At 33.1% G+C, this 25,699-nt stretch overlaps 1 protein-coding gene across 2 annotated transcripts; it reads right to left on the minus strand.

Annotated features, from left to right (window-relative positions):
- Positions 1-4,042: 4,042 nt before the first annotated feature.
- LOC127731717 (acidic leucine-rich nuclear phosphoprotein 32 family member A-like) lies at positions 4,043-21,581 on the minus strand. Of its 2 annotated transcripts, none has more exons than XM_052240532.1 (8): positions 21,414-21,581; positions 15,752-15,895; positions 15,208-15,327; positions 14,075-14,231; positions 13,404-13,457; positions 11,482-11,570; positions 6,320-6,389; positions 4,043-5,481 (listed from the first exon to the last, which is right to left on the minus strand). In XM_052240532.1, exons 1-8 carry the CDS (start codon positions 21,465-21,467, stop codon positions 5,405-5,407), a joined length of 765 nt encoding a protein of 254 aa, XP_052096492.1. In that variant the 5' UTR covers positions 21,468-21,581; the 3' UTR covers positions 4,043-5,404. The 2 variants fall into 2 exon arrangements, with proteins under 2 accessions (XP_052096492.1, XP_052096491.1); XM_052240531.1 differs by having other exon boundaries at positions 11,446-11,570; positions 21,414-21,580.
- Between the last annotated feature and the right edge of the window lie 4,118 nt (positions 21,582-25,699).

The raw sequence follows: 25,699 nt of genomic DNA on the forward strand, positions 1-25,699 counted from the left end.
GAATTCAATTTTTGATGAAATCAAACAAAGTTTAATTTTGGACCCTTTTGACCTCAATGTGGACAAAGTTGATAACGGGGCCCAAAAATCAAAAATCTAAATACATGGTTAGATTCGGCATATCAGAGAACCCCATATATTCAATTTTTGTTGAAATCAAACAAAGTTTAATTTTGGACCCCGATTTGGACCAACTTGAAAACTGAGCCAATAATCAAAAATCTAAATACATGTTTAGATTCGGCATATCAAAGAACCCTAAGAATTCAATTTTTGTTAAAATCAAACTAAGTTTAATTTTGGACCCTTTGGACCTTAATGTAGACCAATTTGAAAACGGAACCAAAAATTAAGAATCTAAATACACGGTTAGATTCAGCATATCAAAGAACCCCAATAATTCAATTTTAGATGAAATCAAACAAAGTTTGATTTTGGACCCTTTTGACCTCAATGTGGACCAATTTAAAAACGGGGCCCAAAATCCAAAAACTTAATACACGGTTAGATTCAGCATGTTTAAGAACCCCAAGAATTCAAGAATAAAAACCCATTGAAATTGGTCAAGAAATAAGCAATTTATAGGAAGTATCTTCTTTTGCACAATACTGTGCAATTGAATATTTCTTGCTATTGCGCAATACTGTACAATTGACAATTTCTTGCTATTGCGCAATATTGTGCTATTGGATATTTCTTGCTATTGCGCAATACTGTGCAATTGAAGATTTCTTGCTATTGCGCAATACTGTGCAATTGAAGATTTCTTGCTATTGTACAATACTGTGCAATTGAAAATTTCTTGCTATTGCACAATACTTATTATATAATAATTTACACATCCTGTTTGGTGTGTATCTCCTACCATATCATTATTATTTGCTTTAAATATAAATCAGAAATAACCAACTTAAAATGGAAAATTTTACAAGAAAGAAAATATGAAAAAAAAAAAATCCCCCCCCCAAATTTTTTGAACCCCCTTATGATTCATCACCCCCAAACTCAATCCCAGCCTTCCCTTTGTGGTATGGTACCTTGCAGTACAATTTCAGAGAGATCCCCCTTTTTGGCCCCTAATTCCTAAAATATTGAGGGAATTACCCCCATCATCAATCCCAGCTTTCCCTTTGTGGTATGGTACCTTGCAGTACAATTTCAGAGAGATCCATACACTTGAACACAAGTTATTGACTGGAAACTAGAAAAATGCTTATTTTTGGCCCATTTTTGGCCCCCCAATTCCTAAACGCTTCGGGCAATTACCCCCAAACTCAATTCCAGCTTTCCCTTTATGATATGGAACCTTGTAGTACAATTTCAGAAATATCCAAACACTTACACACAAGTTATTGTCATGAAACTAGAAAAATGCTTGTTTTTTGGCCCCCAATTCCTAATATTTTGAGGCAATTACCCCAAAATCAATTCCAGCCTTTCCTTTGTGATATGGTACCTTGTGGTACAATGTCAGAGAGATCCATACACTTACACACAAGTTATTGTCTGGAAACTAGAAAAATGCTTGTTTTTTGCCCCTTTTTTGGTCCCTAATTCCTAATATTTTGAGGCAATTACCCCCAAAATCAATCCCAGCATTCCCTGTGTGATATGGAACCTTGTGGTACAATGTCAGAGTGTTCATACACTAACACACAAGTTATGTCTGGAAGTTACAAAAATGCTTATTTTTGGCCCCATTTTGGCCCCTAATTTCTTAACTGTTGGTACCATAACCCCCAAAATCAATCCCAACCTTCCTTTTGTGGTATTGAACCTTATGGTAAAATTTCATAGAGATCCATTCACTTAAACTAAAGTTAGAGTGCGAAAACCAATGTGTCTTTGGACGACGACGACGCCAACGTCATACCAATATACGACCGCAAAATTTTTTGCGGTCGTATAAAAAATGGAACAAAATGATATTTCAAGGCCACTATCTCCAAATTTTAGGGTGGATAAATCTTGTCATGTGGATCATTTTTGCATTTTACACTTTTAACCTAGCTGCTATAGTTCTGAAGGACAAGCAAATCCTGCTCTACATACTCCATCCATGACATATAATGTGAAGAAGCCAGGTCTTACAATAAACAGATTTAGCATACAGCCAGATAAACAATCCTAGGTCTCACATTCTGTAGTAGAAATATTTAATTTATTCAAAATTTTATTTCATTTCCTTCCTTTACCCTCACAAAGTAATGGCAGGTTTGAAGGTCATAGTTGTCATCCTATTCTTCAATAGAACACTACGAAAAACAATATTACTTCCGTCTGTTTTGTATTGTATAGTATAGTCCATGTAGTTGAATTCTGATATTATACTTTGATACATTTTATTTTCTGGTTTAAGTGAAGCATATTTTTGTCAACTAGTCCCTTTTTTTGACATTTTGGTTATTTGCAATCCTGAATTCACCAAATTAACTAAATTTATTATTTTAAACTATTTTCTGCTGTTGCGATTCTTTGCACATTTTGGAAAAATAGAGCACTTTCTTCATTTGGAATGATACAGAAGTTTAGCGTATATATCAAACAATAGGAAAAGATTTCCACAACAGGAGTTTATTCAGTTATCCAACCAAATTTCATCAGGAATGATTTAGCTGATAAAACCAGAAATGGCTGTAACCTCCAGGGGGCTCGCATTTATTTGGCCCATTACCTTTTATTAGCATAGTATAATTCTATTAGTTTGGGTCTGATAAAATTGAGTTCTTTTTCCTCGCTAGATATATTTTAGAGAGTCTCTGAATGCAGGAGTTCAAATTTACTTTAGGTAATGGAAGGTCCAGGACCTTTGACCATACATTCTTAAAGGTCCTCCGTTATTCATAGAAGGTCCAATTTTTATTGAAAATTCAATTTATAAAAACAGAAAATGCTTACCACTCCAAAGCACTCATCATATCTTACTACATTAACCAGATTTTTTTTCTGAATTTCTTAGATAAATTCAGTCAGATTAAGGCTTCCCCTTTTCCCCAACACTATACCCTGTATTACATACAACACTTTGTACCTTTTTAATTGTTTTGGTTTCAATTGCTGCTTAAGAACACACTAGCCTAACTTTGTATCAGATGACAGCTCAACTTCGTTTTCAAACATGGGGTCAGTTTCTTTTAACCACTTTTTTTTACAAGAAATATACATGTGTACCGGGTAGATACTGGGTGCTAATTTTTCATCATGATTTTTTATGGGGTCAAGTTTTAAGTTTTTTTGTTTAACAATCCAGTGCACTTTCCCTTTCACTGTGTGTGGGAAAAAATTACGTTCTTGTTTTTCCCGGTCATATTTTTGGTCTTTAGTCAAATCCTGTCTTTCAGGCTGCGTTAAGCCATTTCATCAATCAACCACGCTGTATCAACCGTTTCATCTGGTTTTCTTTTGAAAACCAAACAGACTCATACCGTTTACTAGTTATGTTTAAATAATATATTCTCAGATCAAGTTTCCCACTATCATCTATGACGACCGGTCAAGTGACTACACATGATCATCCAATCAATTGTTAAGAATTTAAGCAAATAAAGAAGTTTCCTTTCAGTAAAGTTGCATTAGATTATTTTTATACTAGTTTTTTATATTTTTTGTTGGAAATGCTTTTGCAATTTTTTAACCTACAAAAGTATGAAAGTCCGTCGGGTGTAACTAACTACCGGTGGGAAGGTCCAAACCAGTAAATAGAAGGTCACGGACCTCAGACCACCACTAATTTGAACCCCTGGAATGTGACCTCCAAGTTAGACTTATCACCAAGTTTGTACTTACATGAGCAACACGACGAGTGCCACATGTGGAGAAGGATCTGCTTACCCTTGCAGAGCACCTGAGAACCCCCCAGTTTTTGGTGAGGTATGTGTTGCTCAGTTTTTAGTTTTTTATGTTGTGTTTTATGTACTGTTGTTTGTCTGTTGGGTCTTTTTCTTTTTTAGCCTTGGCGTTGTCAGTTTATTTTCAACATGAGTTTGAATGTCCCTTTGGTATCTTTCTCCTCTCTTTTAAAGACATGAATATAGAAAAGCACTGATCTTTAGATTGTTTTATTTACAAGTAATTGAATATGAAACAGATGAGCTATAGACAATGTTATAATGTACAGAATATACAGTTTATACTACCATACATATAATCATAGGCACAGCATTACTTCAGTCACAAAATCTACAGATCTGGAAACATTATTTTTCACCATGACAAAGAAAGAGATAAACTAGTTTTTAAATGCTTTTCCTTGTGAATGAAAACTAAAAACAAATGTATTAAAATTTTTAAGCACTTTTATTCTGTTTGAGAATAAAAGATTATGTTAATTTCAGAGGTAGACAGGTTCCTGGAGTATTCCCTTCTATTATCCTCAAGAACACGATATATCTATGTAGATGAAAGTGGCCAGAGACAGCATTCTAAGTGTTGACCCACCCACACACATATTAAGTAAACCTTTGAGCTTTAGAAAGTGACAGATATGTCAACTATAATTAATCATTAAAGACAGAAACAATTTGGTTATAACCAAGTGTTCAATCCTTTCTTATATATGTAATGCTGTGGAAGTGATTAGTTGTACAATATTATGAATAACAGGCACCTGCTAAAAATAAGGTATAGTAATTCTTTTGTACCTTGATGTGGCTTTACTTTGATAACTGGATAAAATACAGTTACATTAAAAACAGCTCAATATTGAAAATATTTTAAATCATGTTTTATGAATAAATCCTTTAACCTCCTTCATAAAGAATGGTTACAACCAACCCCTACTTAAGAACTTGTTAAATTCTCTAGAAACCCTCCCATATAAAACAGCTAGTTAATTCCTCTAGAAACCCTCCCATATAAAACTAATTAAATCCTTTAGAACCCTCTCCTACCACCAGACCTTGTTCAAGTGATAACAAACTGTTCTACAATGTACCCAGTATTTCTAGTAGTGAATTATGGAATGAATCAGTACTATCTTCTGAGTAATGACAGTGTGATACTTTATACACAATGTAATGATCATTCTTATTTCATGTTATCAACACTAAAATCAGAATACTTGTTACCATGGTAATAATATCACTTACAACTGGTCAAATTAAAGTGTTAAACATAATTGTTTATGATAAGAACTTACATAATGATGTGATATGATACACGATTTAAAACAAAATTTCAGACTTGAACTTGACCAGTTGTACATTAATAAATTATAAAATAAATGGTTTTCTTCTAAATTCTATACTTTCAAATAAAATAATTGTCAACTGGTAACAAATTCTGAAAATAGCACTCAACAGTAATCGTTCCAATGGTTATTCTGGAACCAGTCATGTCCTCTTTCATAAAGAGTGATGTCCCTTTCCTTTGGTTAAAAATAGTCAACAAGAAAACAACAAACAATTCAGTCATCATCTTCTTCCCCAGCATCCTCTCCCTCTTCTAATTTCCGCTTGGTTCCTCGGACAGGCGATGAGTCTTCTGAAATATTCAATTGATATTTTAAAACAGAGGAAGGTATTTTTTTTCAAACAACTGAACAAACAAAAATGTTGCATGGATAAAGGTGTGAAGAAATTAATGTAATATGAATTGATTTTTTTTGGTATTTCTGTTATCGTTGTTTAGATAACTGTAGATGATCCCTGTATACACAACATTTTTTCATACATTGTATAATGTGTGGCTCAACTTACTTCTTTCTTTGGTGTTTTGTAGCAATTATTAGTCTAGATTGAACTTAAGTTCTCTTAACTTATCCATTCTGGCACAGAGTAATTTTTCAAATTGATTACTATTTTATTTTTAAATTTTTCCTAATTAATATCAAGTGATAAAATAATTCTTACTACCAATCCTGGAAACAACTAATTGGGTATCACTCCACCCGAAACCAAGGCAAATAAACACTTTACTAAAATCTGTGTTAACTTTTTTCTTCTCCTTTTCAAAGATTGACCCAATAAACAGTATTTAGCATATATTCAATTGGTAAGGCTATAGTATATTTCACATAATTGTTAGTCTGTGATTTGGTAGACTGCTTCATTCAAATTTCAATCAATTTAAATACAATGACTATGGACTGCTCAATCAAATTTTATCATTTTCAATATTAAATAATTTATCTCAAAATAACTAGAGAACGTACTAGCAATGATGAAAAACTTATTCATTTGAATTTTCACCAGATATGCTTAAACAAGGTAATTATGAATTCGCTATATAGTGTATGATCGTCACCAAGCCAGAAACCGCCTTAAATTGGCGAAATATGGTGTGTATGCAGAACCACATTAAACTAGTTAAACAAACTTACCATCATCAATTTCTTCAACCTCCTCATCATCATCTGCCTCTGGATCAAAATCTTCTCCTTCAGAATCGTCCTAGAAATACAGTTATCTCCCTTTAGTTATACAGTTTCAATACTTCATATTATTTTAACCAGTGCATTTGCATAATAAAATGCTCCGCAGGGCGCAGCTTGATACGACCGCAGAGGTCGAACCCTGAACAGTTGGGGCAAGTATGGACACAACATTCAAGCTTGATACAGCTCTGAATTTGGATTGTGATTAAATATTTGACACAGCATAGGTTTCTGACACAGAATGAATGTGGTCTAAGAACTTAAAAATTTTAAATTGGACATTCACCTATTATGGTCCAATATCCAAAATCTAAATACATGGTTAGATTCAGCATATCAAAGAACCCCAAGAATTCAATTTTTGATGAAATCAAACAAAGTTTAATTTTGGACCCTTTTGATCTCAATGTGGACAAAAATGATAACAGGGCCCAAAAATCAAAAATCTAAATACATGGTTAGATTCAGCATATCAAAGAACCCCATATATTCAATTTTTGTTGAAATCAAACAAAGTTTAATTTTGGACCCCGATTTGGACCAACTTGAAAACTGGGCCCATAATCAAAAATCTAAATAGATGTTTAGATTCAGCATATCAAAGAACCCTAAAAATTCAATTTTTGTTAAAATCAAACTAAGTTTAATTTTGGACCCTTTGGACCTTTATGTAGACCAATTTGAAAACGGAACCAAAAATTAAGAATCTAAATACACGGTTAGATTCGGCATATCAAAGAACCCCAATAATTCAATTTTTGATGAAATCAAACAAAGTTAAATTTTGGACCCTTTGGACTTCAATGTGGACCAATTTAAAAACGGGGCCCAAAATCCAAAAACTTAATACACGGTTAGATTCAGCATATTACAGAACCCCATATATTCAATTTTTGTTGAAATCAAACAAAGTTTAATTTTGGACCCCGATTTGGACCAACTTGAAAACTGGGCCCATAATCAAAAATCTAAATACATGGTTAGATTCAGCATATCAAAGAACCCCATATATTCAATTTTTGTTGAAATCAAACAAAGTTTAATTTTGGACCCCGATTTGGACCAACTTGAAAACTGGGCCCATAATCAAAAATCTAAATACATGGTTAGATTCAGCATATCAAAGAACCCCATATATTCAATTTTTGATGAAATCAAACAAAGTTTAATTTTGGACCCTTTTGATCTCAATGTGGACAAAGTTGATAACGGGGCCCAACAATCAAAAATCTAAATACATGGTTAGATTCAGCATATCAAAGAACCCCATATATTCAATTTTTGTTGAAATCAAACAAAGTTTAATTTTGGACCCCGATTTGGACCAACTTGAAAACTGGGCCCATAATCAAAAATCTAAATATATGGTTAGATTCAGCATATCAAAGAACCCCATATATTCAATTTTTGTTGAAATCAAACAAAGTTTAATTTTGGACCCCGATTTGGACCAACTTGAAAACTGGGCCCATAATCAAAAATCTAAATACATGGTTAGATTCAGCATATCAAAGAACCCCATATATTCAATTTTTGTTGAAATCAAACTAAGTTTAATTTTGGACCCTTTGGACCTTTATGTAGACCAATTTGAAAACAGAACCAAAAATTAAGAATCTAAATACACGGTTAGATTTGGCATATCAAAGAACCCCAATATTTCAATTTTTGATGAAATCAAACAAAGTTAAATTTTGGACCCTTTGGACCTAAATGTGGACCAATTTAAAAACGGGGCCCAAAATCCAAAAACTTAATACACGGTTAGATTCAGCATATTAAAGAACCCCAAGAATTCAAGAATAAAACCCCATTGAAATTGATCAAGAAATAAGCAATTTATACGAATCTTCTTTTGCACAATACTGTGCAATTGATTATTTCTTGCTATTGCGCAATACTGTACAATTGACAATTTCTTGCTATTGCGCAATATTGTGCTATTGGATATTTCTTGCTATTGTGCAATACTGTGCAATTGAAGATTTCTTGCTATTGCGCAATACTGTGCAATTGAAGATTTCTTGCTATTGTGCAATACTGTGCAATTGAAAATTTCTTGCTATTGCACAATACTTATTATATAATTTACACATCCTGTTTGGTGTGTATCTCCTACCATATCATTATTATTTGCTTTTAAATATAAATCAGAAATAACCAACTTAAAATGGAAAATTTTAAAAGAAAAAAAAAAGGAAAAAAAGAAAAAAAAAAGAAAAAAAAAATCCCCCCCCAAATTTTTTGAACCCCCTTATGATTCATCACCCCCAAACTCAATCTCAGCCTTCCCTTTGTGGTATGGTACCTTGCAGTACAATTTCAGAGAGATCCATACACTTGAACACAAGTTATTGTCTGGAAACTAGAAAAATGCTTATTTTTGGCCCCTTTTTGGCCCCCAATTCCTAAACGTTTCGGGCAATTACCCCCAAACTCAATTCCAGCTTTCCCTTTGTGATATGGAACCTTGTAGTACAATTTCAGAAATATCCAAACACTTACACACAAGTTATTGTCATGAAACTAGAAAAATGCTTGTTTTTTGGCCCCTAATTCCCAACATTTTGAGGCAATTACCCCCAAAATCAATTACAGCCTTCCCTTTGTGATATGTAACCTTGTGGTACAATGTCAGAGAGATCCATACACTTACACACAAGTTATTGTCTGGAAGTTACAAAAATGCTTATTGTTGGCCCCTTTTTGGCCCCTAATTCCTTAACTGTTGGTACCATAACCCCCAAAATCAATCCCAACCTTCCTTTCATGGTATTGAACCTTATGGTAAAATTTCATGGAGATCCATTCACTTAAACTAAAGTTAGAGTGCGAAAACCAATGTGTCTTCGGACGACGACGACGACAACGACGACGACGACGCCAACGTCATACCAATATACGACCAAAAAATTTTCAATTTTTGCGGTCGTATAAAAAGTATAGTATGCTAGTAGCACCAGAAAATATAGAAAATATTTTCCAAATCTTATATAGTATCCCTCTCCGTGGGAAAAAAATAGATGCTCTTCAAAGGCTGAATTTCTAACTTGGCATTACTTTTTTTGGGCATCTTTTCTATACTCATAAAAATATTCAAAATAGTGCTGCAGGAATATCAAATTTAGAGATTTTTGGTTTATAAATGCATACACAGTACATTTGAAATTCAATAACTTGGGCTGGCCTAACTTGTTAAAATATTTTTGCAACTTTAGATAATTTCACAGAACAAAATAAAAGTAATTTTATATATAAAAGTTTTGGTTCATGTTCAAGTGAAATCAAGGTAAATAATTGTCTACATCAGTATTTAGATCATATTATGTATCAGGGATCATTTGACTATATCAATAAGGAAGACTGGATGTCAAAAATTTTGTCAACACTCAAAATATAATTTTTAATGTAAAATAAAAAATTCATGAACAATCTATACTTCCAGAAATGAGTTTGTCACTGGTTCCAACAATTATTGCCTTCATATATAAAATGAATACTATGTTGCTTTCTGTGTCATTTTCTTTGCCTTGTGTCAGTTAATGTCTTGTAAAAAGAGACATACTGAATAAGGCTACTGGTATTGTAAAAGCAGACTGACAAAATCCTTCAAAAATTACAATGCATGTAGATAAAATTTCAAGTCTGTCTTGTGAAGCAGACCAATCCATTAAACAGGCTAGGTAAATCTCTTCTTTTGTTATAATCCATTAGATATGTTTATCTCCAAAGGGAGGTACAATTTTCAAGTCATTCAAATGGATCTTAGGATCTTATCTACAAATATTTGTACGACTAGAATCTGGTTTCAAAACCATACCTGCCAACTTTTGAAAATCCCCATGGGGGTTTTAGTGCGTGACAACAATTTCAAAGGTTACAATTCTTTGCAGCGTTTTTTGCACGTGCTGTTTTGTGCTCTAGAAAAAAGTGTGTATCTTTTTTTTTATATGGTACACTGATGATGAGCTTATAAGCCTTTATCTGCTTTTTATTTGCATGATTCTAGTACTTATAAAACATAGTACATGGTACTTTAAATGATTTGATAATTTAATCACAAGAATGACAACACTGTATGATCCGTTACAGTTAGCGTAATATCCATAAGCAACTATTTATTATGTTTATGGTAGTACTGCATCATTGGATTTTGTCAATCAGCCATGCTTTTCTTCTTAAGCTGTGTAAGAACCTTCTTGCAGATGAAAATTCACCTGCCATGTTCACAATTTTTACAATTCTGACATACAGACAGAGGAATACAACTCAAATGTTCCAAACAAGTTCAAAATTTAGCATGTCTGCAATGTCCAATAATCATGAGAAACAATGATTTTGATTTGGCTTTCTAATGTGATCATGAAAAACACAGACTTTGATTGGCTGATCACGATTGTCTTCCCTTGGGAACATTCCAAACTCGGGAACAATCATTTTTTTGTGTAGAATTTCACAAAATCATGTTTTAGAGCTTTTTCACCATAACGATTATGCATTCGTGACAACGGGTCAAAATCGTGTAGTACACGCCTAAATCCTGAAAGTTGGCAGGTATGCAAAACATCTAATTGGGCATCAGTGCAACCAATCTTGTAGTGATAAGAAACAGACTGCCTCTTTAAAAGTTAACTTGACATCCAAAAAAGAATTGTGTTCACTGATCATTGTGACCTATTTGTTTGAAGACGAAGAACAATTTGAGGTTCAATAATGAGACAGGACATGCTCAGACAATTAAATCAATCTGAAGTCATGTTCATATCAATGCAATACTAATCCTTCCAAAAATTTTCAAAAAAAATGTCAATATAAATTTCAGTTTTTTTTGTATTTTTAAGAGCATGCAACCAAAATTAAACGTATAAATCCTATAGGGCTGTATAGAAACCTGGATGTGCAAAATACTCAAAACATGCCTCTCCATTTTACATAAACAAACATTTATTTGGCATATAAGTAAGCATGGTTTTCCCAGAATGACAAGGAACACTATACTGCCAAAAAGCAGAAAATCTATGGCTAAGCACAAAAAAAAGCCAAAAGCAAAGCCAACAAAATAATGAACTAACGTCGAGATTTTCTTTCTCCAAGTAGCTGAGACCAACCTCGTCGTCATCGTCTTCATCTAATTCATCGTCATCCCCATCTTCATCATCGTCTTCATCTCCATCCTCATCATCGTCATCATCATCATCTACAATGCGTAACAAATCATTTTAGGGGTAGTCCAGAAAAATATATATGGGGGCACATGAATTATCTGTGTATGGGTAGGGGGCAGGTCATCAAGTTTAAATTGTGTGGTTATGTATGCAAAGTAAAATGTAATTGTATTTTTCTAGAATAGCCCTTATAAAATTTAAAGGATTTATTTTATTCAAGTTATGAACAAAGGGCAACAACTCAACAATTCTGTGGTAAATTTCAGTCAGACACTGAATTTAACTAAATATAATGTAATTATAATTTTAGATTAAGGTGGTACATTACACTACAGGGAGATAACTCTGTAAAAATCAGCTTAACTTTTTAATCACGTTCTATTGTTAGGGAAATAATTAAGCTTCTAAATGATCAAAATTAGTGTTTGTCAAACTGCTATATTTCCAATGAAATGTTTCTGATAAAGAGTGTGATTCAAGTTTTTTAAAATTTTTATATTTTTTTCAAAGGGTCAAAGTGAATATTTTGTCAAAATTTTATGCAAATTAAACAAGCCAAATTAATTTTGGTCAAGGTGTTTAGTACCACCTTAATAAATAATGAGTTTTTCAAATGTTAAAATTTACTTTGCTGTATCATGTGTATATATCCATAAACAAAACAAACAAACACGGTGATAATTAAATTGTACCCATAAACAGAAATATAAACAGTACTTCCTTTATATATTAAAGTATGCAGCCTCAATAAGGGCTGTTCCAGAAAGGATTGAGGTTAGAAAATGTCAAGCAAATTAATGAAGTGTGGGTGGTTGCATTTTCCTTATAATTTTGTAAAAAATTTTAAATTAAGATTATGGGTGGTTGGGGTTTAAAAAGCAGTTCCTCCATGCATTTAATTCTGGAACAACTCTTAAATATGTAACATGGTCCAATGCCATTTTTTCTGAGTAATAGAGCTTTTTAATGTAATTTATACAAATTTGCTCATAACGTGACAATACCCACGAGTGTTGACATGGCACTATACTGTCATCAAACATGACAATACCCATGAGTGTCGACATGGCACTATACTGTCATTAAACATGACAATATCCATGAGTGTTGACATGCCACTATACTGTCATCAAACATGACAATACCCATGAGTGTTGACATGGCACTATACTGTCATCAAACGGAACAATACCCATGAGTGTTGACATGGCACTTTACTGTCATCAAATGTGACAATATCCATGAGTGTTGACATGGCACTATACTGTCATCAAACTTTTCAATACCCATGAGTGTTGACATGGCACTATACTGTCATCAAATGCGACAATACCCATGAGTGTTGACATGGCACTTTACTGTCATCAAATGCGACAATACCCATGAGTGTTGACATGGCACTATACTGTCATCAAACGGAACAATACCCATGAGTGTTGACATGGCACTATACTGTCATCAAATGTGACAATATCAATGAGTGTTGACATGGCACTATACCGTCATCAAATGTGACAATACTCATGAGTGTTGACATGGCACTATACTGTCATCAATCGGAACAATACCCATGAGTGTTGACATGGCACTATACTGTCATCAAACATGACAATACCCATGAGTGTTGACATGGCACTATACTGTCATCAAATGTGACAATACCCATGAGTGTTGACATGGCACTATACTGTCATCAAACATGACAATATCCATGAGTGTTGACATGGCACTATACTGTCATCAAATGTGACAATACCCAAGAGTGTTGACACTGCATTAACTGTCATCAAACATGACAATACCCATGAGTGTTTGAGTGTTGACATGGCACTATACTATCATTAATAATAATTTTTTGCTTTTACCTTCTCCTTCAACTTCTCCATCTTCATCATCATCATCACCATCAACTTCACCGTCTGTTAAAAAACAAAATATTTGAATAATCAGGTTATAAATTATTAACTGCATCAACATGACATAAATATAGACACATCTGCCTACATGTAGGTATGAACAAAACCCAAATTTCATTACTTCAAATGAAAGAAGTTGGAACTTTCTGAAAAATCCTGGTCTTTTCCAAGAAGGAAACCATTTTTCTTTCTTCCCATTCTGGACATCAGATATTAAATTGTAATTGCAAAATTCTGATCTTTTTTCTAACTTTAGCTAGGTTTCTGTTTTGAATTAGTAAATTGAAATTAGAAGACTGTCAGTGAAACAGTTTTGTTGGTTATAATATTTTCATCATTATTTCTAGGATGATGCTGGTGAATATTGTGAATATTGTCTCTTCACAAAATTTTGTTCCAGTTCTATACCTTATCAGAAGTTTCCCATTTGCAATTTTTCAACTTAATAAATCGATGATGATGAACTTGGTTTTGGTCAAATTTGTTATGTATTTTGATCATATCAGTTAGTGTTAACATCAACTGGTGCATTACAGAAAAGTTTTGAAAACCATATCAAAATGATTAGAGTGGAAGCTGAAAATAAGGGTCCATCAAAGAAACCTGAACAACAGTCTTACCATCATCATCTTCATCCTCTGCTTCTTCATCGTTCTGGTCGTAACCATCTAAATATTTCAGCTGTGATAATAATTCAAATACTCGGTCTTTGTATTCTTCTTCATTTGTTACCTCACAGTTAAATAAATCTAAACTTTTTAAATTGGCAAAACTTTTCTGAAAAAAAGAATAACAATATAAGTTTTGAATAAGGGCTATTCAATTAAAACATACATGGGACCCAGTGAAGGCACTTTAATAATGGGGTAACCACCAATAGAGGCAAATTAAAATTTCACATACATTTCCACTATGCAAAAACATAGACGACACCCACTCATACATTTTTAGTTGAGATTTGGAAGTGTCTTCCCTGGGTCCCATGTATGTTTTTATGGAACAGCCCTAAGTTAAAAAAAGAATGCTTCTCATAATAAAAATTAAACAAATTCAGAATGCTAAATACTTCAATACATTTTAAAGGAAATGAAATCTTTTGTAACAGCAAATATAAAGATCACTTTTTTCAGTTTGTACTTAGCTTTAAATGATGCATTTATATTGGTTTCCTTTTAACATGTTAAACCCATTGATACAAAATTTTCAGGAGGAACATATGTTTCAGGTTTTCTGTTTTTCCTAGAGGAAATTTTAATTAAACAAAATGTCATCAAATGATTTAACTGATGTCATGTCTTTAAGTGTGCATTATACCGTAACTCATTTGTTAAATGTGCATTTTACTGTGACTCATTTATAAAGTGTGCATTATACTGTAACTAATTTGTTTCACAAGGGTTATAACGAACCTACTATACAACAATACATATTTCAATAGCCCAGTCAAAGGGTTCAAGTTTTTTCTGATTTTATGCAGTCTACCCATTATTTTCTCTGAATGGTGTACAATGCACTATAAATTACACAATCCATTCCTGCATCATAATATGACTTACAAGTTTCATCTATTTATATCAAAACCCTTCAATAACTTGTGACAACTTTGTGTGCAAGTAAAAAAAGACGAAGTATGCAATATGCTTCAAGTTTAGAAAGTAACTGCATTATGTTAATTTTCTTGGTAGTTACTGCCCTTTTTTTTTTATTTCCCTGTAGAGTTATCTCTCTTACTATGGCTCTAATGTGTACTTACTAAAGGTTCTAATGTTCCTAAATCTTTTATTTTGTTACCACTCAAACTTAAATGTGTCAAATTTGGACATCCTGACAGATTGTTGAGACCCGCTGAAATTCTGTTGTCACTCAATTCTAACTGGAAAAATGAAAATACATAAGGTATTAAAACAAAACACAACTTATTGAGACAAATAACTTTATTTCTTTCTGGTCATAATATTACTTATTGGCCAATTCAGCATAAATGAAACTTGTTAAAATTAAAGAGGACTTTTTCTAAAAGGTATTTTGAGATGTAGCTGCGAAATAACAATCACTGTGAAGTGATTATCTAATAAGTCATCTGGAGGTACAACATGTACATATAGTAGTGTTGTGGTTTGTAGCCTAGTTCTTAAAATCTGTGTAACAAATACACTGAATGAAAACAAATGTCAAAACAAGGCATGGACTTTATTCTAAGTACAAAGCAAAAGTTCATTTATATATAGATGTTTTTTAATAGAATAATGATTATTTCTTTCAATTGACAGTCATCATTGACAGTATACTGTACCTACCTTTTTGAGGTTAGGAAGGTTAGGAAAACCTTTCAGTGACGTTAATCCAACATTTATCAAACTCAAAGATTCTAATGCTGCAAATTCATCATTGAGACCCTCTACTTGTGATGCACGACAGTTGTCTAAATTCAATTCTTTGATCTACAACAAAATAAAAATTTATTGCAAAAGTTTAAAAGTAAAATATCTCCTGTATAATAAACTGGTCAGGTCTTAGTCCTTAGTTCTAAAAGGCAAACAAAGACTTCCCATTTAGTACATCTTCAAATCAACATTATAAGGAAAATTTAAACATAGGTCATTATTCTCATAGTTGAAGTTAATCAATTTGATGTCTAGGCTCAGCTCGAAAAAACTATGTTGAAAGAAATACATGTAACAGGCTACAGTAACCCTCTGGCCAACTGCTAGTATATTTTATAGAGCACATTCACAAGTTTGATCAGCATCAACTTGCCGGACAGACCAACATATTTCACTTAATTAAACTATTAAAAGGACAAGTAAATTTAAGACAGCCTGTCTATCAGGCTGACACAATCACATCTTTTTATTATTATACCAGATATCTGATTCAGCTTGGTTACCATGGTTACCAGGCTACAATGTACATGAAGTTGAAAAGGAACATGTAACAGTCCAAAGCAAGAAATGTCACCTTACCCTTCTTCTTCCAGTTATAGAACAGAAGTTGTTGCCAACTGTTTTAAGTTCTGTTACCTGGACACATTTTTCTGACTCAGGGTTGAGCAGTCTTTGCTCTCACTCCTAAATGACATTTGCTGAACATAACTACCGGTTTTCAAGTGTTTCACCTGACCAGGATTTGAACCCAACATCTCCCTTACTCAAGGCCAAAAAGTTCATTAACTTCTCAATGTTATACCAGAAATTTATAAATAAACTGCTTCGCTGAGCACAGCTGGATACGCCCGCAGAGGTCCAACCCTGAACAGTTGGGGCAAAAATGGACACAATATTCAAGCTTGATACAGGTCTGAATTTGGATTGTATTAAATATTATAGGTTTCTGAATAAATGTAGTCAAAGAACTTGAAATTGGTTATATGAATTGAATTTACATTCAATTAAAGATTTCTTGCTGTTGTGCAATACACTGTCAGGGCTCGACAATAACTCTTGTCCGATACCAGAGGAAACAAAGGTCGGACAAGTAAAAGCTATATCAAGCTTGCCCGACGGGACAAGTAAAATTATTCTGCAGAAAATAAATTTAATCCAACTTTGATGAACAAAGTAATTATTATAAACAAAAAACAAGAAAAGAACATAAAACAAGTATTAATTTGACATGTTTACTTGCAATCGATAATTTAAAACTGGTTCTTTGTCAGGTACTTTTAAACAGGTTCTCGGAAACCAGTCTTACTGATCCAATATGCTGCGCTTTGTAGATAAGGTAACTTTACTATATTTACAAGATAGTTCATGACCAACTCGGAAGCGATTCGGCTCCAAGTTTAATAGACAGTTTGGCACCGTAGGAGACATATTTAATAAACATAATTAATAGACAGTTTGGTAACGCAGGAGACATTTCAGGACCAAGACAAATCAGAACCTCGTTTTCCTACCTTATTCTGTTGCTTTATAATAAATACCATACTGGTAATTTAAAAAAAAAAAAATTTTTAAAATAAAAATGAAGAAATTATTTACCATAAAATTCACAAAATCATATTTGATCATATGTAGAAAAAAACAATACTTGCAATACGGTGACCTATAATTGTTAATTTCTGTGTCATTTGATCTCTTGCAGAGAGTTGTCTCATTGGCAATCATACCTCATCTTCTTTTTTTTATTGATTGCATTTGAATAAACTTTTTTTCAACTTAAAAAACCAGGATACAAATCCAATGAGTGTACATTGGCAATCCTATCAGACGGTGCCTCATGTGCAGAATCTGATGAGACTTTGGCATTGATGAAAACTAGAACCTAAGTCCTGTGACATGACTAGATTCAGTTGTTCTCGACTCATATTTTTGAAAAGTATTGCAAAAGATATGTTAAAATCAAATTCTGTTCTATTGTTTTAATTCAATTAACTTAAAATGCCAAAAAGGTTATTATTAAGATTTTTTTTGGACAAGTTACAATTTCATTCGGACAAGTAAGTTTTGGTATGTACTTGTCCTACTGGACAAGTTGAAAAATAAGTTATTGTAGAGGCCTGACTGTGCTGTTGCGCAATACTTAGTAAATCTGTTGTCAGACTATAAACAATTAAAGTTCAATGAATTCTCAATGTCATTAAAGTTCAATGAATTCTCAATGTCATATTAGAAATTTATGAAAATGTAAAGGGAGCTTACATCAATAGATATAAACAATTCACCAAAGTTTCATGAGAATTGCTGACAGCATTTTTGAGTTTTTGTCCGAAAACTGGAAAATCCCCCCTTTTTTAATGAATAAAACCCCATAACTCAGAAATGTAAAATGTAAAATTTATAAAATTCTAAACAGAGCTTACATCAATAGATATAAACAATTCACCAAAGTTTCATAAGAACTGCTGAAATCATTTTTGATTTTTTTTCCGAAAACTAGAAAATCCCCCTTTTTTTATGACTAAAACCCTGTAACTCGGAAACGTAAAATCTAAAATTTATAAAAATCGAAAGGGAGCTCATGTCAATAGATATAAACAATTCATCACATTTTCTTGCAAGTTGGTGAAAGCATTCTTGAGTTATTGTCTGAAAACTGGAAAATCCCCCTTTTTTAAACGAGTAAAACCCCATAACTCGGAAACGTAAAATCTAAAATTTATAAAAAACGAAAGGGAGCTCAAGTCAATAGATATAAACAATTCACCAAAGTTTTATGTAAAATGGTTAAAGCGTTTTTGAGTTAATGTCCGACATGTTGACGATGGACAGATGGACAACGGTATACCATAATACGTCCTGTAAACAGGCATATAAAAACTAATGGGAGGTTATCTTAATAGATATAAATCAGTTACCAAAGTTTAATGAAAACTGCTCAAAGCACTTTTTGGATATCGTCTGAAAATTTGAAAATCATCCCTTTTTTATGAATAAAATCCCATAACTTGGAAACGTAAAATCTAAAATTCATAAAAATCAAATGGGAGCTTACAACTATATATATATACAATTTACCAAAGTTTCATTAAAACTACAGCATATTTTGAGTTATTGAACGAAAACTGGAAAATCCCCCTTTTTTAATGAATAGAACCCCATAACTAGTAAATGTAAAATCTGAAATTTATAAAAATTTAAAGGAAGCTTATGTCAATAGATATAAACAGTTCACCAAAGTTTCAGGAAAACTGCTCAAATCATTTTTGAGTTATTGTCCGAAAACTGGAAAATCCCCCTTTTTGTAATGAATAAAACCCAAAAACTCGGAAAACTTAAAATCTAAAATTTATAAAAAACGAAAGGGAGCTCATGATCACGTCAATAGATATAAACAATTCACTAAAGTTTCATTCAAATTGGATAAAGCGTTTTTGAGTTAATGTCCGACATGTTGACGACAGAAGGACAATGGTATACCATGATATGTCCCGTAAATGGACGTATAAAAAGGGGGTATGAAGTGGTCTTAAGTACCATGCAATTTTACTACAAAAAAATTACAATAAACTGTACATTAAATGATTTAGTTGTTCCTTATATTCTCCAACTCTATACATACTATACATTTACTTGGACACAGCATTTTGAAATGTTTATACTACAATGTCAATGTATAGTCTGCATTGTACACAAGTACAGACTAAAAGTTACACAAATATATGGTTAATAGTTAAAATGAAACCACTTTTTATGTATGATCTTTTTACAATGTAAAAAATCTTTTTTATTTTAGTATAATTTTTGATAGGCTGATAAATTCAACCTGGTTAACTAGTAGCCGATAAATACCTCATTCCATAAATTCAAACTAAACTTACATAGGTATTTTCTTGACTTCAGTTTATTTACATTTTTTGGCGTATGAATACTAGGCTAAGTATTCCACTGGCCACGTGACGTGGTGTACACAACCCAAAGCGAAATTTCGGCTCCGAAATTTTACAACTATTAACGTTTAATTCTCAATAGCAGAGATTTTAAACATTTTATTTATTCTTATTGGACTATTTTACATTAAATGCCGACTATGACAGACCCTTTTCACCCTTAAGCACATAACAATTAATGTCATCATTGGGGGACCTACATTGTCGATGGTGTACGCATTTGAAAATATGCAGAATACCTGTCCTCGCCATTGATGTAGCACTGCCGCGTTCCATACCGTTCTTGCAATGGCCTTTGCCAACTCTAAATCACTTAAAAGATGTTGGTAAGTCTCGAGAAAGCTTCCTTAATACTTGTTTAAGCTAAAAACACAAATGAATGCAACCGAGTTTGCTATAATTTGATGATAAAGTTTGTTAAAAATAAGAAAATTGAAAATCCAATATGGCGACCAAATTGCATCGTCAGGTGCGTCATCTTGTGACCCAATTTCGAAAACCCCAAGTAATTGAAATTTTTCTATATTTTCGAAGTAGCTGCTTTCAGAAATCAAAATTTTAAAATAACTAAACACACAGTAATATTCAGACATCATAGAATATACCAAATTGCTAAATGATGCATCAATGGCGGAGATTGGCGATGACGAGAAGTAGGTCAACAGAAATAGATGCAAGGAATTGCAGATTATTTGTTTTCTAAGATTTGTGCAAAATAAAGTTGATTTATGGAATAATATGTGGATAAAGCCTACTCTTTCAGTTATGTTCGCGACCAGGGATAGTGAGTAGTGCGTCTCTGTACACATTACCTGGCATGCAAGTAATGGACATGGAGGAGAGATTAATGGCCGCCATTGAATATACCACAATGGACTCAACTAAAATGTAAATTCAACATTTCTGTACTTATCTAGCAAAACTAAATACAACTATTCATATCAAAACACGCGCAGACATTTGAAGAATGTGACTGCAGCAATAAATAGTTTATTTAAAGATGTACTCGTCCCAAATAATGCTATTTAGTGGATGTGGTCATGTTGACATTTGCTGACCAGTCCAAAGAAACTGCAACATTACCTTTCTTCATTAGATTCCCCTTTCATACTCGAGTTATAACTTTAGTGAATTGAAATATCAAAGTTTTTAATCATTAAAAGTGCAAGTGGTTTTATCGTTTACAAAATTTTGAGTGTTATCCTCAACTGTTTGTCCCAAACTTCTTTCAACAATCCTCCCACTCACAACAAGTGATGGAGAGTTCATTTCCTGAAGTTCTGTCTAAATGCAAACACAATTCTTTGCCAAACCTTTCAGAAAATGGTCCATGGTGTCTTGTGAAATCATGGTGCCAGCATTGCATCAAATATGCATTGCACACAACATATACACACGACAATCTTGTTTAAATAGGCTGTGTCAAGGATTATAGTATATTTTCGGACATTAGTACCTGCTGACCACTTTCCCCTTACTGTTCAAATGAAACTTGTGCCAAGGCAATCATCTCCCCCCACTTCCAACATCAGAACAACCACATGGGCCCCAGACGCCTTGTCGTGTAAACAACGTTTCTATGATATTACTGGCGATATTTACTATTAAATGTATAAAGAAAGTGTAAATACCTCAGTAGATTTCCGTCCTCTCTTTTCCAACTCGATCCTCTTTGCCATATCCATCTTGAACCGTTATTTTTGAGTTGAATCCCTTTCAATAACAATCTTATTCGATAAAGTCGAATGTTGAACAACCACAGTGCGCGGGCTGATCAATGTTTCGTAGAGGGGTATCGTTATTGGTCAATTACTGGTACCCAAACACGTGAAGAATTAATGAATATGCATAAGTTGTGCTAATTTTCAACCAATGAAATTTAAAGACATATAAACGTCACGGTTTGTTTACAACTTGATAACAACGTGGTTAAATAAGAAAGTAGTGCCGACAGATTTGTGTGTAAACGTGAAACTCATTGACAAATGCTAATATTTAAAAATGTTAACTTGATTTAACAGTGGCGGATCCATTAGGGGGTTCGGGGGTTGGAAACCCCCTTTTTTTTACGATCAATGCATTTGAATGGGGACATATAGTTGGAACCCCCCCCCCCCCACCCCTTTATCCCGGGTTGGGAACCCCCTTTTAAAAATGACTGGATCCGCCCCTGATGATTTTATCTAAATTAAGAGATATGGAGTATACATCAATGAGACAATAGTCATAAAAACACAAAGAAAATAATTAGAGTAGACGACTTGAACATGTGGAGGTTTACAGGATTAGAAAAGGGGGTGCGAAGGAAATGTTTTGTGATTGGACCGGCTAACTTGATAGGGTTTATGACTGGTTTAGAAGGACGAAATAAGAGGAATTTCTAGGCGATGAAAGACAAGTGTCTAGCTTCCATTTGTGATATTATGATTTAACAGAGACCGCCAAAGATATGGCATTAACCAGTGGCGGATCCAGAAATTTTCATAAGGAGGACCCACTGACTGCCATAAGAGAGGGCCCGATTAGTCATGCTTCAGTGAATCCCTAAATAATCAACAAAATTTTTCCCACAAAAAAAGGGGGCGGGAACACTGCCCCCCCTAAATCCGCCTCTGTTAATATATAATTCAACAGAATGGGCTTAAAGATATGATATCAACATATAATTCATTATATTATTAGAGGTTAAAGTAAAAAACACCAAGATTCTAACAGGCATATTACTACTTTGCATTCTTTCGTCTAATAGTTGATACAATTATTTAGAGTTATGCAAAGAAGTCGCCTATAATATTTTGCTGTATATTTCATTTCATACATTTTTCTAATAATACTGATGATTTATATGGCAGTTATGGTTTGATTTTAACAAATCACGCGTTGAAAAACGCAGATTTGTCGAGTATATTTTTTGTTGTCATAATATAGTCTTTGAGTTGCTTTCTCCTGAGGTGAACATGTATCATATTTATGCCCCCGCCGTAGCGGTGGGGGCATTAAGTTTTACCCTTGTCCGTCTGTACGTACGTCCCAAAATTGGTTTCCGTTCTGTAACTTGAATTTGCCTCAACCAAATGTTATGAAACTTATACACAATGCTTATTACCACAAAACACAGATCGAGTTTAAATTTTGGTGGCGTCACTATAACCGTTCTAGAGTTATGCCCCTTTATAAATATAAAAATTGCAAAATTTTTAGTATCCGTTCTCTAACTTAAGTTTGCCTCAACCAAATGTTATGAAACTTATACACAATGTTTATTACCACAAAACACAGATCAAGTTTGAATTTTGGTGGTGTCACTATAACCGTTCTAGAGTTATGCCCCTTTATAAATATAAAAATTGCAAAATTTTTAGTATCCGTTCTCTAACTTAAGTTTGCCTCAACCAAATGTTATGAAACTTATACACAATGTTTATTACCACAAAACACAGATCAAGTTTGAATTTTGGTGGTGTCACTATAACCGTTCTAGAGTTATGCCCCTTTATAAATGGAAAAATTGCAAAATATTTAGTATCCGTTCTCTAACTTAAGTTTGCCTCAACCAAATGTTATGAAACTTATACACAATGCTTATTACTACAAAACACAGATCAAGTTTGAATTTTGGTGGCGTCACTATAACCGTTCTAGAGTTATGCCCCTTTATAAATGGAAAAATTGCAAAATTTTTAGTATCCGTTCTCTAACTTAAGTTTGCCTCAACCAAATGTTATGAAACTTATACACAATGCTTATCACCACAAAACACAGATCAAGTTTGAATTTTGGTGGCGTCACTTTAACCGTTCTAGAGTTATGTCCCTTTATAAATGGAAAAATTGTAAAATTTTTATTTTCTTCTAAATATTAAGTAATTCTTAAATTGGAGTTATCTTCCTTTGTCCATGATTATAGTTGAATCAACTACAAACAATGCTTTATACAATGCAATGTTTAATTTTGACTTCCACTGATAAAACACAGATCAAGTTGAACTTGGGTAGTGTCACTTTAACCATTATTGAGTTATGCCCCTTTATAAATCGAAAGATTGTAAAATTTTTAGTTTCCATTCTGTTACTTAAGTTTGCCCCAACCAAACATTATGAAACCTATACACAATATTCATTACCACAAAACTAAGGTCAAGTACAAATTTTTTGTTTCCTTTTTCTAACTTTAGTTTGCCTCAACCAAATGTTATGAAACTTATACACAATACTTATTACTACATAATACAGATTAAGTACGAAATTTGGTGGCGACACATTTACCATTCTTGAGTTATGTCCCTTTATAAACATAAAAATTGCTGAATTTTTTAGTTTGTCTCATCCAAATGTTATAAAACTTATACACAACCGTTCTAGAGTTATGCGTGTTTACAAATAGAAAAATTGCTGAATTTTTAGTTTCTGTTCTCTACTTAAGTTAGCCTCAACCAAATGTTATGAGACTTACACACAATGCTTATTACCACAAAACTCAGATCAAGTTCAAATTTGGGTAGCACCACTTTTACCATTCTTCAGTTATGTCGCTTTATAACTATATGATATGCAAGTGGGGGCATCACCTGTGTCCACATGTGGACACTATTCACATTTATTCTTATATATTTTACAATTTCATTTGGTTGAAGTATATATAAAAACAAGGAGATGATCGAGGGATGATTGCCAATGAGACAACTATCCATCAAAGTTCAAATAAAGTGGACGTAAGCATTAATATGCAACCGTACGGCCTTCAACAATGAAAAAAAAACATACCGTATAGTCGGCTTAAAAAGGCACCGACATGCAAAATATCAAACAATTCAAGTGAGAAAACTAACGGCCTAATTTTTAACAAAACAATTCACGAAAAATAAATATGACCGACATGAACCAACGACAACCACTGAACTACAGGCTCCTGACGTTGGACAAGCATATAAAGAATGTGGCTGGGTTAAACATGTTTGTGAGCGCTCAACCCTCCTCTTAACCCGGGACAGTGGTGTAACAGCAAAACATAAGAGCAACATATTTTCGAAAAAAAAATAATACTGGCGTTTATATAATCGGAAACTATAACAAAGTTGAAGAAAAAAACTCGTAGTGTTATATTAAGTAAAAGTATATAAAAAAATTGTAACATTGTAACTGACGAATACTCATTGCATTATAGTGTAGTTGTCTCATTGGCACATTTCCTTAAATTCGATTATTACACGTTAAACTTTAAGGACAATGTATCCTTTTGTTGTTTCAAAGCTAAACATGTGGACATTTTAATAAAAAAAAATCCGCAGCCTTAACTTGTACTCATTTATTTGACAATTCGGGTGCGCATGCAGCTCCTTACTCTTGTTTGTATGTCTATGTTTTGGGAGGAGTCCGGTGTTGGTTGTTGGTGTAACTAGTTGTCCCTTTGGTAATTACTTTTATCCTTTCATGAACTCAATAGTCAACAATATTGAACAATTTTACACTTTACCTTAAAAAATCGAAATGTTTTACAGATCTACAACACTGCAGGGTCGGAAGTTAATTGGGTTTACAGCATAAAGAATAATTGACAAAAGAATTGAAAATATTGTTCATAAAAATAAAGAGTCTGAGAGAATAATGCTCCAAAAAAATTAGAGAAAATGATGACTAAAACAGTCTACTTTAAATTACAGAAATGAAGACCCTCCCACCCAGACACTCCTACATATTGCTGTGGAAGGCAATTGTTCAAGAACTTGCATTTATTAAATGTTTTGTAAAAAGGTCACATGTTCCGAAATACTCCCAAAATATTATTAAAACGTTCAATTTCGCACATAAAGCGCGAATACTGTAATTTTTTGGTAGATTTAAAGGACCTCTAGAAAATGGCCCTTTGTACAATAAATTCAGGGGAAATTGACTCTATGCATCTTTAAATTATAACCAAG

The sequence above is a fragment of the Mytilus californianus genome, unplaced genomic scaffold (genome assembly GCF_021869535.1).
Source record: "Mytilus californianus isolate M0D057914Y unplaced genomic scaffold, xbMytCali1.0.p SCAF_20, whole genome shotgun sequence".
Lineage (NCBI taxonomy): Eukaryota > Metazoa > Mollusca > Bivalvia > Mytilida > Mytilidae > Mytilus > Mytilus californianus.

Excerpts from the sequence above, each read along its gene's own strand:
- LOC127731717 (XM_052240531.1), bottom strand. The coding sequence starts at position 21,467 with ATGGATATGGCAAAGAGGATCGAGTTGGAAAAGAGAGGACGGAAATCT. Across the intron at positions 14,232-15,207 it reads TAGGAACATTAGAACCTTTA|AAAAGTTTTGCCAATTTAAA; the intron begins GTAAGTACACAT and ends TCTTTTTTTCAG. Across the intron at positions 13,458-14,074 it reads AGAGGATGAAGATGATGATG|ACGGTGAAGTTGATGGTGAT; the intron begins GTAAGACTGTTG and ends GTTTTTTAACAG.